The sequence below is a fragment of the Castor canadensis genome, chromosome 7, assembly GCF_047511655.1.
Source record: "Castor canadensis chromosome 7, mCasCan1.hap1v2, whole genome shotgun sequence".
Taxonomy (NCBI): domain Eukaryota; kingdom Metazoa; phylum Chordata; class Mammalia; order Rodentia; family Castoridae; genus Castor; species Castor canadensis.
In genome coordinates, this window is record NC_133392.1 from 121,580,832 (window position 1) to 121,594,170 (window position 13,339).

The following is a 13,339-nucleotide window of genomic DNA, read 5'->3' on the forward strand; positions in this document are numbered from 1 at the left end:
TCCAAAATGAAAAGCAATTATTTATACCATGTGTAAGCCTGGTAGAATATTTAAAAAAGAAAACACAACTGGAAAATAATCCAGTTTTATTGTTTTATCAGTAATTACTTACTGGCAAGCCTTAAGATTTTTAACCTCATTACTAAACAGTATTTTTTAAGAAATCTGCTTTACTGAGATATGAGTGAGATTCAGAAAGCTGTAGATGATTAATATATATAACTTGATGTGTTTGGAGGTAAGTATATACCTGTAAAAATCATAGTCACTAATAATGCCATAAACATCTCCAAAAGACCCTTCCCACTTTTTTCCTTTTATGGGTAAGAGAGCTTAATGTAAGATCTATCCTCTTCACATTTTTTATTTTTATTTTTTGGTGGAATTGGGATTTGAACTCAGGGCTTTGTGCTTGTAAAGCACAACGCTCTATTGCTTGAGCCACATCTCCAGTCCATTTTTGCTCTATTTTGGAGGTGGAGTCTCAAGAACTATTGGCCTTGAATTATGATCTTCCCAATCTTAGTTTCCCAGGTAGCTAGAATTAAAGGTATGAGCCCCTGGTGCCAGGTTTTTAAGGTACTGTTAATCAAAGGCCTGAGGTTGTATAGTAGATCACTAGAACTTACTTAGTTCACATAAATGAGATTTTATATCTTTTGACTAATATCTTTCCTTCTCCCTCTAAGCTGTATTTCTTCATTCTATATAAGGATATGTCTATTGCTATTTAGGTTGCAGTATTTGGGGCATGTGGACTGTTGATGAAATAAATGGCAGAATTTTAGAAAATCCTCATAACTATATAATTATAGTTTACATTTGTCATAAATTATGCTTTTTAATCACTTGCCTTATTAAGGTAAGTACTGTTTCTCCAGTTGTTATTTTTACTAGCTATAATATTTAAAAAGAATTTACTTTCTTGTTAGGCATGTTGTCTAATCCCAGAGCTTGGGAGGCAGAGGCAGGATGATCATGAGTTTCAGGCACATGTGGGCTATATAGACACATTTGATTCAAAAAAATTTTTTTTCTGTTCTAGATATGTCTTTAAAAAAAGAAAAAGTGCTTTGAAATGCTGATAAATTCCCATAGTACTTTTAATTAGCCTGCAGTGCATCATTTCCATGGAGGTTTTTATGTATAATTTGCATCAGAATTTGTGACTATGCAAATATCCAGGCTAACATTGGAGGAAGACATTTACCTCTAAGGTTTAGGCATATTATAATAAGGAGAAGAATAGTTGTCTTTGTGAGCCGTATGTGTTTTTTTCAGCTAGTTGGCATATATTTTTACTGCTTTAACCATATGTCTGGGGGTCTTCTAGAATACATTTAAAATAGTGCTACAGGGTTTGGAGTTCAGTTTATGACTATGGAGTACTTCATTATATAGAGCTAATTCATTTTTAGATTTCAGTTCTATAATTACTAATATAAAATAGAATCAGTTAAGTAAGGATTTTATGATTGATCGATTCTGGAGATAGAAAATGTTTGGAGTGAAATGAAAGCTGCAATTTATAATTCTTTATAAACTACTTTGTTAGGTAAACTTAAAATAAACTTAAAATACCATACATATATTTCCTTCTGGGAGCTGTTCAAGCTGTTTGAATTAACCCCTACCTTTTGTATCTCCTGTTATTTCTACATGTTACGTGCTTAGGTAAATTTAATTGTTTATAATATCATTTTAGTTGTATTTCACTAATTAAATCTCTTGAATGTACAAGTTATCAGATCTGAGTTATATAAAATATTCTTTTTTGGATCTGCTTTCTAAGTGATGGAAGTGCTTTATAAATTTATTAGATTACTAGATTTTTTTTTTTACCTTTGTATAGCCACCAACAATAGTATGCAGTATCTGCAAAAAGGATGGTCATTCAAAAAATGATTGCCCAGAAGATTTCAGGAAAATTGATCTAAAACCTCTACCACCAATGACAAACAGATTTCGGGAAATACTTGATTTAGTATGTAAAAGATGCTTTGGTAAGTGTCTTATTGCTGGAACTACTGGAACTAGGCTGGTTATGAATATTTACTTTCTAATTTTAAAACTATTTTTTATTTTGTTTTGGTAGAGGTTTCTGAATAGTTTAGAGACCAAGCACAAATGTTTACTTAATGCCATAAACGCTAAGGGGAAGATAATTGAGTTTACATGTATTGCTTTTAAGGAACCTGGACTGTGAATTTGAGTTGTCTAATATGGTTAACTTTTCACTATATGCTTCAACTAAAATCAGTTAAAATTAAGTAAAATAAAAAATTAAGTTCCTCAGTTATACTAAATACATCTCATGTACTTAGTAGCTACATGTGACTACTGCCTACTGCAGTGGACAGTGTAGATAGAGATTTCTGTCATCGTGCTCAGACAATGCTTCTCTAGCTGAATGTAAAAAGACACTTAAGTAAATTGCCATAATTAGAAACACAATGTGTTATATGGTATAGTATGTGTACATACAATGCAGTGCAATCACAATTTTAACTGTGGTAGATCAGAAGAATTGGAATTAATATGTGGTATTTGAGGTGTACCTTGCACTTCATTTTCAGATATATAAGATTATGCATAAAATCAGAGTACATAATTTTGGAGAACATGCCTTTGATTTGGCAGGGTATAAGAAAGGCAATAGAGACAGATAATTTTGACTATTACAAATAAATCTGTTAGGCACATTTATGTATGGCTTTGGGTATGGACATATGCTTCTGTTTCTCTTTGGTAAATACTTTAGGAGTGAATAATTAGATCATAGGACATTTTTTTAAACCAGCAGTATTTAGGTAAAGTGTATTACATTTATTTGTAATTACTCAGTCACTTACTTATCTTGTCATGGACTCAAGGATATTTTATACTTTGGGATATAATTCATTATTACTTTGTTTTACTGCTCAAATTATCCCAGCTTTGGCCTTTGGAAGCCCTTTTAGTTGGATTTTGCATCTCTTTGGCATATCCTCACCAGTATATAAGGTTTTGTTAGTGTTTTTAGCTCTTCCTTACTTTCTGGACCACAATATGCTTACCAGCTTCATCATACATACTTCCTGACCTAGTTCTAAAAACAGCCATTTCTCTAAGGGACCTTGGTTCCTTTTATTGGAGAATAGTATTAAGAACCATGATCTTGGGGGCTTGTGGAGTGGCTCAGGTGGTAAGAGTGCCTGCCTAGCTAGCGTGAGGCTTTGAGTTCAAACCCCAGTTACCTACCCCTCCCCCCCGCCCCCGCAAGGAACTACAGTCTGAACACAGGCCATTTTTAATATCACCAGAATGCTGTTGCTTTGAGGCTTTCTTAGAGCAATGATATATGTGCGTATATTAACCCTTTGTATATGTATTTATCTATAAATATCTCTGTATGTGACCATCTTATCTATCTTAAATTAGTCATGACTTCATACTAGATAGACTCCAGCTTTGAACCATTATCACATGGCTTCTTCTAGTCTGTTTTCTTGGATTATCTGTAAATTTCCACTCTTTACAGTGAGAAACCTGGTTCCTACAATCTACCCATAATTATTGTTCCATTTCAGTATACTTCTATTGAAGCTTCAGAACTGTTACCCCATACTCCTACTGGAAGCAAATTCATCACTTAGAGTATAGTGCTTATATAGTTTCTTTTGTCCTTACACTTAAGAGGTTCTCCTCATTTTCAAGGTACTTAGGTCAGCACCTTTACCCCACTCCCTTGAGTGTAGTTGTTTTATACAATTATGATACAGTTATATGTTTTTGTCAGAGTCTGCCTTTATCCTGAGATCCACTGGCCTCCTACATGATGTTTAAAAATTTCCATACATAGACTTATTGTTTGTGCTGCAAAGATCTATGCATTTTCACAAGTGCATTGTGTTAGCTTTCTGGTATTGTAATAAATACTTGAGATAAATCAATTTATGAAGAGAATAGTTCTGTTTTGGCTTACAATCTTTTTTTTTTTTTAATTGTTTTATTATTCATATGTGCACACAAGGCTTGGGTCATTTCTCCCCCCCTGCCCACCCCCTCCCTTACCACCCACTCCTCCCCCTTCCTCTCCCCCCCCCCCCTCTCAAATACCCGGCAGAAACTATTTTGCCCTTATCTCTAATTTTGTTGAAGAGAGAGTATATGGCTTACAATCTTAAAGGCTTCAGTCTAGGATCAGTTGGCCCTGTCACTTTGAGCCTGAAGTAGCAAAATCGTTCACTTCAAAGCTGCTACTCAGAAGAGGAAGGGGATGAGGTCCCAATATTATAATCTTCAAGCTCATACTTCTAGTGATTGGAAGACCTAGTATGCTCTGCCTTTTAAAGGTGCCATCACCTCCCAGTAGCACCATGGACTGGGGCCCAAACTTTTAATTTAAAACACTAAATTACTGGGCTATTGTGGAACACATTTGAAACAGAGCACACATTATCATGTGTGCACCTTTAGATTATTGTATGGAATAATTTCACTACCCTAAAAAAAAATCATCTGTGTCAACTCCCTCCTTCTCTTATCTCCGTAACCACTGATGTTACACAGTTTAGCTCATTACGACAAATTCTTAATAAATTACTGCATTGTTCCTTTTACAGTATTAACTTTTGGAGATGAGCCTAGAGGAGGAGATAGAAAAAAACAAAAAGATTGTTTTAAAGGAATGTCTGGTCTTATTGGGAAAGTAGGATAATATAGATGAAATATTGAAAATCTGAAAGGACAGTCTAAGATCAGGTGCTAGACTGTGGCAGGCAGTGTGGTTTTTTAGTTCTTTTTTTTTTTTTTTAGCAGTACTGGAGTTCGAACTTGCTATGCAGGTGCTTTACCACTTGAGCCATTCCGCCAAGCCCTTGCCAAGCTGTTTGGAAAAGAAAAGAATTGAATTGAGAGCCCATTAAACTTGTGATTAAGGAAAATATGAATGAATCATGACCAGGCATTTAAGGGATAAATTTCAATGGGCCAGATGTGTAAAGTAAAAATGTGAATACAGTTTAGCAGGAAGGAAAAACTAGCATGAGTATGGGAAAGTGAAATATCTGAAGAAAATGATATTAAATAGTTTGAAAAATACAGGTATTTGTAGATGTAGAGAAATGATCATATAAAATATATGTTCAGATCTTTAAAAATTATTTTTTGCTGTCCTCCGCCCTTTCCCCTGTAGCAGTTATGTTTTTAAAGTCAGAAAAGTCAACAAATAATAAATTGTAAGTAAAAGTTTTAAAGGGTAAAAGCTTGAAGATATTTTCAGATTCTACTTTCCTTTCTCCCATTTTTTTTCTCTTTTTTTAGATGAATTATCACCACCTTTCTCTGAACAACACAACAGGGAGCAAATTTTAATTGGCTTGGAAAAGTTTATTCAGAGAGAATATGATGGTATGTCATAGGTTAAAAATTGATTGCTTTTGTTACTATAGCCACTTGACTTGAATTTTATTTATTTAAAAATGTTTATTGAATTTTACATGTTAGATTCTGTTGTAGTTTCTGGGGATGCATTATTAATAAAAGAGGCGGAATCTGCTTTTGTGAAGTGTATATTTTAGAGGGGAAGATAGTCAACTAAGAAATAAATATATATCAGTAAATAATAAATGCTATTAAAGTATAGGAGATAAAATATGTGATGTGTAGTTAATGAAATGTCTCTTTGATAAGGTGTCATTTGTGTAGAATCCTGAATAATATGCAGGAGCAAGTTATGTGAATGTCCAAAGAGAGAACATTGTAGAGAGAAAGTATAGCAAGTATAGACACAAGACTAGATTATGTTTGGTGTGTTTGAAGGCCAGTCAGAAGGCATAGTCTAGTTGGAGGTGGAGTATAGTAGAAAGATGATTAGCCTAACAACTGGATCATTAGAACCTTATGGATATTGATAGAAGGACTTTTGAAATTTATTTTTCTTTTTTTTCTGGTCTGGGGTTTGAACTTTGAGCCACTCCAGTTGCCCTTTTTTTGGTGATGGGTTTTTTCGATGTAGGGTCTTGCTAACTATTGCCCTGGCTGGCTTCGAACTGTGAGCCATTGGCGCCTGACTTGAATTTTATTTTGAATGCCTAATGAGAAGTTTCTGGAGGGTTTTTAGCCATTAGATGACATGATATGAGAGAATATCGATTAAGAGTAGAAGCAAACATAACATTAAGGAGGTTGTTGGACAAGTCCAGATGAGTCATAAAAGTGATTTGGAGATGAGAAATGGCCAGAATTGGGATATATTTGAAGGTAGAGCTGACAGAATTTGCTGATGATTTCAGTCATGTGAGATGTGAGTAAAAGAAGGAAATCAAGAGTGGTCTTAAGGTTCTTGCTACACCACTTGGATAGTGCTATTTAATTTTGATGACAGTGCTAGCAAGACAAATAAGTTTTTGCTTCTTTATGAGGATGAAGAATCAAGAATTTTGTGGCCCAATATTTTAGGAAAACATGAACAGTTAACCTATCAGAATACATTTTAACATTTAAAAGATGATCCATGATGTGCTATAAAATTCTATTTTTAAATTACATTTGTTAGTATGTAAAAAATTGACCAAGTCTAAGTTCCTATTTTATTGAACACACTCAATCTTAACATAGTTGCTTTTATGCCTCTCAGTTGTCACTGAAATTTCATGTAGGGCATCAGAACAACATGGAAGGATTGTTTTGAAATTGTAGAATTTGTTATCTAAGTGTATACTCTACTTCAGAATTAAGAGGAAGAAAAATCCACCCCTGTTAATAATAGCTACAGCTTGTTTGGAAAAGTAGTTGTTATTGAAGAACTTTAAATGTGAAGGAAAAATCCTGTCATGATTTATAGCTAGTGAATCAATCACTCACTTTTGAAGAATTAATTAATACTGTGTAGTTAGATGACAGTTCTAAAACTACTTGAATTGTGCCCTGAAAGAAATAGTTTATTTTCAAGAAGTGAATTTTTAAACCTTATCTTAACTATTGATAAAGATGTTGAGAATAAATGAAGGTAGATGAATCTAAAGGTTTCAGTAACTGTTTGGATATGGAAAGGATGTCACATATATTTCTGACTTGGGAAACTGAATAGATAATGATACTATTTGGTGAGAATAGTGATCATAAGAATTATAGTGGCTTTTTGGTGCAGTTGACTGTTTAGACATGTTGAATTCATAATATCTGGAAAAGTGGGAAAAGCAGTTGGGTATATATCGGTGTGGTAACGGGACCAAAACATCTTGGCTTGGATGGATATTTTGGACTTTCTCAGTGTATTTTCTAGTGGTAGGTAATTTAAGCTTTAGAAATGGATAAGTTCACTGTGTTAGGTAGGTAACTAGTAGATATTAGAAGATTCTTCTTCCCTGCTAATTATAAGACTTTTGACTTTTGTTTCCCATTGCTTAGAAAAGGCAAGATTGTGTTTATTTGGCTCTTCTAAGAATGGATTTGGATTTCGTGATAGTGATCTGGATATTTGTATGACCCTGGAAGGCCATGAAAATGCAGAGGTAAGAGTGTTTAGAAGAGATGTAGAGGTATATCTTCTTCTAGTGATGAATCTGTTTTTATTTTTGTATGTAATATTTATAAAACATACATGGTATTATTCATTGTATAAATATGTTACAATAACAACATTTGAAATATAAAAGCATTAGCAATTTAGAAGGTATTCCGATCTTAAAATAAGTTAATTTATTTTTTGTCATTTCATAATACAAAAGCCAGGTCACTGAGAATTACAAATGTCTTGTAATGAATTCTGGGAAAATGCTAATATACCATAAAGTTGTAATATTTTCATTAGAACTTGTGAGAAGCTGGTGCTTTAGTTTGGTAGTGAATGATCTTGCTTATTCTCTCTTCCTATATCTCTTACATTAGGTGCTGTCTTTGTATCACTATAGATAGGAAATATAGGTAGTCATCTAATTTATAAATGGGTTGTGTTATAAAAGTTAATTGTGATTTTGGGGCACTCACAGTTTTTTTTTCCATAGAAGCAATGCTATAAATGAATGAGTTTTAGAAACTCATTTTGGGTGGGATGGGGAACTAACATTTATTGAGTCCCTAGCACACACTTATGCATACATTATCTCATTTTATTCTTACACCCACCTTTGAGGTAGGTATTATTTCCCCCATTTTGCAGATGAGGAAACTGAGGCTTTGAGAGATAAACTGACTTGCCCAAGTTCACACAGCTAGTAAGTGTTGGAGCCGGGATTCGTATCCAGGTCTGTCTGACTCCAGAGTTCATATTCTTTCCATTGTATCTCATTGCCTCTCTGTAATTTTTTTTTAACCCATAATGTAGCTGAAATTTAGTACTAATAGTACTGTAGAACCTAACCACTACTTTCTCAAATTGAAAGCTTTCTGAGTTCCACCTTGAGATGCCAGGAGCCAGACCTTCCCCCCAGGGCAGTCTCAGCAGTGAGAGCGGGAATGCTTTCTTCTTTGTGTTCAGGCCTCAGTAGTGGGAATTAGATTGTCCAAGCTCCAGTGTTTCGAAAAGGACTGATTGGGCAGGGAAGAAGTGTCCCAGGTCTTTGTAGCAGCAATTAGAAAAGGAGGGGATCCTTAGTCACATGTCCTTGATCAGCATAGCTATTGGTATTTATGTTCAAAATCTGACTGCTTGCAGGATTGGGGTTAGGCCAAGCTTCTGGCATCTGTAGTGGTGTCAGTATAGCCTCTGTTACATTATAAAAAAATTCAACAGAGTAGTGTACCTGTATGTTTCTGAAATAGTTCTTTCAAAAGGTGGTTTTAAAATTGTTAGACGTGAAGTAAAGATGGCAGTGATGCCTGGTAGATCATTATTTCTGATCCTAAGAAATTGATTTTGGTCTAAAGATGATTCTTCTTCTGTAAAGAAACTGAAGAGCTGCAAATATTTTGTTTGTATCTGATTTGAAAGTGGCTTCCCTTCTTCATTTTGAAGAGCAAGAATTGAGGGAACAGCGAGTGATTTTTTACCTAGGGAAAAGTTAAATAGTGTTAGATATACTTATATAAAAAATTCAATAATCAAACTTCTGATTACTTACTAATGGTGTGTGGATTATAAATATGTGCCATTCATATTGGAAAGTTGAAACAATGAAAAAGAATAAAAAATGTTTTATTCCAGATGAGCCATAATTAAAATTTAAAACATTTAGTCATAATTGTATCTTTTGCATAATAAAGAGCAAAATTACCTCTTGTTCATTTTATTGTGTGTGAATTAATAACTAATGATTCCCTTGAAGTCCTCAGATTAAGCTGCAATAGCTATTGCTTTCTTGTAGCTAAAAGGGTATATTGGGGATACACAAATGTGATTTTATAATAACTGTTGGGATTCATGTTTATACCCTTCAGCTTAATACAGTTAATTTATAATGCCATTATCCTCTGTGTTCCTTATATTTTGATTATCATTACCATACCAATTCTTTTGACTGTGTTTTTTAAAAAAAATAACACATTTATATTTGTAAAGGGAAGACTTTTCTTGAGGAAATAGGTGCTGGTAGTAATAGAATTATTTTTGTTTCCCTCATTAGCATAATAATCACATGGCCCACAGATTTCAAATCCTCATTTTATGCCAGGCTTGCTGCTGAATGCTTTACAATATGTCTCATGTAATCTTCCAACAGTTCTTCAGTGCAAGAATTTAGGATTATTTTGATTTTATAGAATAGTAGAGGTTAAGAACCAGTCATATAGCTAGCTAGTTAGTACTTAGTTCAAAATTTGAATTTTGAATTCAGGTTTGTGTAAATTCAGTCTGTGTTATTAATTATTTATCCTTTTTGCTCTTCCCAAACCCATATTTAATTCACATATTCTTCTTCTTCTGTCTTTGTGCTCCTTTGCGAATTACTGTGGGATCTTGTTAAAGTGCAGGTTTTGATTTGGTAGACTGGGGAGGGGCCTGAGACTGCATTTCTACCAGGTTTCCAGATTATGCTGGTGCTTTGTGTCTTATCAACTACATACATCAAGGTTATGTAGCGTATTATGGCTGGAAATTTTAAATATTAGTCTAAAATGCCTAGGTTAAGTAGAATTTGCATGAGACCAAAATAGAGTTAAATTTTAATTTATTATTTGTTTTGTGTTTTAGAAATTAAATTGCAAGGAAATAATTGAAAATTTGGCAAAAATTCTTAAGAGACATCCAGGTATAAGCTTTAAATCTTAGCTTTAAAACAACAAAAAAAATTACTTTTTAGTGTTATGAAGAGTTAACCTACTAAAGTTTTCTTTTAAATCAGGTTTAAGAAATATTTTGCCTATAACTACTGCCAAAGTGCCTATAGTAAAATTTGAACACAGACGAAGTGGGTTAGAAGGTGATATCAGTTTATATAATACATTGGTAAGTTTCTCTTTATATGCCAGGTATGGTTACATTTTTCATTTTAAAGGTTTATGGATTACTGATTATACTTGCAGAATTAAATTTTTCAAATGTGAGCATTATAAGGAAAAAGGTTTTTATCAATCTTCTTAGGGCTGATGGAGTGGCTCAAGTGGTAGAGTGCTAGCCTAACAAGTGTGTGGCCCTGAGTTCAAACCCCAGTCCTGCCAAAAAATAAAAAAGGATGTACAATCTTCTTGCCATTACTTTCAGATTGAAGGTTAAGTTTTGTTTGACTTGTTAATAGTTATTTAACATTTTAATGTGTGTTTATTGTATTTGGGGTGTATTATATTTTTTTGATCTGATTTGTAACTTTAAGAAATATAAAGCCCTTTCAAATATGTAATTATTTTTCAGGCTCAACATAACACAAGAATGCTAGCAACTTATGCAGCTATTGATCCTAGAGTACAGTACTTGGGATATACTATGAAAGTGTTTGCTAAGGTATTTATGAAAAAGTTAATGATGTGCTTTGTTTTAATACTCATGATAGTTAAAGTGAAACATATTGATATTAGACTTGTGAAAAATATTGTCTGTTTTATTTAGGTTTTTTTTTTTTTTTTTTAAATAACATTGCCCAGATTGGCCTATAACTCCGAGGCTGAAGTGATCCTCCTACTTCAGCCTCCTGAGTAGTACTTGAGTCCTTTTATTTTAAGATAACTCAGGGACTGGGGTGTGGCTCAAGTGGCCCTGAATTCAGTCCCCTTTGTACCACCAAAAATTTTTTTTTACAAAAATACTCAGTATCATTTTTACCTTTGTAAAACTTGTTCCCAAGTTGAGCATACTAGTTTCTCACTAGTAAAATTTCTCAATGCAGTGATGATTTTCAGCCCTATGCCTAGGCTATATAGTGAAATCCTGTCTCAAAACAATAAAGGAAAAAGACAAAAAACATCTCTAAGTTTGGAAATCAGGTCAATTTTTCTGACCAAGAAAACAAAACAGTACAAATAAATATTATGTATTATGTATCTATTAAAACACTTATTATAATAATGAATTTTTTCCTTTTTTTCCCAATGTGTACATTACTAAGGGCAGGGATCTCTGTTTCCCTAGTTAACTGTAGTGCTTGCCTCATGGTAGCTGGTTAGTAAATAGTTAATTTTATGAACGTGCTAATAGAAGAGTTTTCGTAGGGAGGTGACTATTTATTTAGATACTCATCTGCATGTCTTTCTGGATAGAAGGTATCTTTGAAAAGAAAGCAAATAGGAATATACTGCATATAAAACTTAACACAGCTACTTTACTAGAGTCACTTCACTGCTGAGTAACTTCAGTATGTTACATTAAAGAGGCCATTCTCTGAACTTACACAGATAACAGCTAACTCCTTACTCAAGGGGTTAAGACTCTTTTATGGTTTTTGACTAATATTTTTGAATAGCAGTATATTCATGTGGTTCAGAATTGAAAAGATCTAAAGGGATTTGTGGTAGAAAATAGAAATCTCCCTTCCCCACCTATCTCGTAGCCAAGCAGAGCTTCTTGTTGGAGGCAATCAGTGTTAAAAGTTCTGTGTCTTCGGAAATATGTTATACTGTACCGCAAATACCTAAGTATCTTTTTATTACAGGTATAAACACACTGCAAACATTGTTCTACACTTTGCTTTTTTCACTTAGCAGTAGATTTGGAAGTTATTTCATGTTAGAATGCTGAGTGCTTCCTTGTTCTTTTTTTAATGAATGCATACTATTCCTTTGTACGGATAATCTTCAGTATTTTTAACCTGTGCTTCATAGACAAACCTAAGATTATTTCTGATGTTTTGTTATTATAGCAATACTGTAACTTAAAAAGCTTATTTAGTCATTTCATATATATTTTAGGCATTTTTGCAAGATAAATTCTTGAAACAGAATTGCTAGGTCATAGGAAACGTGCTTTTGTAATTTTAGTATTGCCAAGTGACTCTTAATAGTTTGAAATTAATGTATTACCTGTTTCCCCAGGCCCTTTATTAACAGTTTGCTGTTTTTCATGTGGATATTTGTCAGTTCAGTGAATTTAAAAAGTAATGTTTCAGAGTAGTCAATACTTGTGTGTGAAATGAGACTCTGAAGGTTTATTTTCAATCTTTTTTTTTTTTTTTGTTAAGCGATGTGACATTGGAGATGCTTCTAGGGGAAGTTTATCTTCATATGCATATATCCTTATGGTGCTGTACTTTCTGCAGCAGAGAAAGCCACCTGTTATCCCTGTTCTACAAGAGGTAGGTGTGTAAGAAAATGGATGAAAGCATTTTTTATGAAAACAATGAATTTAAAATTGAAAGCATGTCCAGCATATTGTATCACAAAGTATTTTTCTATCATGGATGTCCTAAGTTTTCTCTTTCCTTTAATGGTATACTTAAACAATAAACCTTTTTGAAAAACTTACTATGTTAACAAGTAGACTACCAACAGAATAGGAGGTGAATAGAACCATTGAACATCTTTGAATTTTTCAGTCTTAGAATGCTGCAGATGATTGCCAGCCATAAACTCATATGTATTACAGTCTCTCAGATAGACACCAAGGGTTTTTTGTGTGTATGAGAATGGGTTTGAACTCAGGGCTTTGTGTTTGCAAAGCAAGCTCTCTGCTACCTGAACCACACCTCCAGTCTAGTCTCTTAGATAGAAATATATAAAAACCACAAAAGTTTCTTCTTTCTAGAGAAGTTTGATAAATTCATGTAAATACTTTGTTCAACCTTGTGAATTTTGTTTAAGAAGAAACACAAGGTGATTTTTCCGATCTCTTCTAACATCACATTAATTAAGCGTAAGAATGTACATTAAAAGAAACAGCTTGTACTCATATTTACTCAGAATTGGTGACTCATAGAATCATTTTATGCGCTGAAATAGGTGTAAAAGAGCTTTTAATCATCCATCTGTTCCTCTTGATTCTTGGCACAAAGTG

General features: G+C 33.5%; 1 protein-coding gene across 8 annotated transcripts in view; it reads left to right on the top strand.

The window, feature by feature from the left end:
• Positions 1 to 13,339, top strand: part of Tut4 (terminal uridylyl transferase 4) — a 102,479-nt gene that overhangs the window by 64,863 nt on the left and 24,277 nt on the right. For all 8 annotated transcript variants that reach the window (XM_074080120.1, XM_074080117.1, XM_074080122.1 and 5 more), the window contains 7 exons: positions 1,853 to 2,003; positions 5,305 to 5,391; positions 7,393 to 7,496; positions 10,112 to 10,169; positions 10,263 to 10,366; positions 10,769 to 10,858; positions 12,528 to 12,641. In XM_074080120.1, the coding sequence (XP_073936221.1) occupies positions 1,853 to 2,003; positions 5,305 to 5,391; positions 7,393 to 7,496; positions 10,112 to 10,169; positions 10,263 to 10,366; positions 10,769 to 10,858; positions 12,528 to 12,641 (708 nt within the window). The remainder of the gene's footprint in view (positions 1 to 1,852; positions 2,004 to 5,304; positions 5,392 to 7,392; positions 7,497 to 10,111; positions 10,170 to 10,262; positions 10,367 to 10,768; positions 10,859 to 12,527; positions 12,642 to 13,339) is intronic.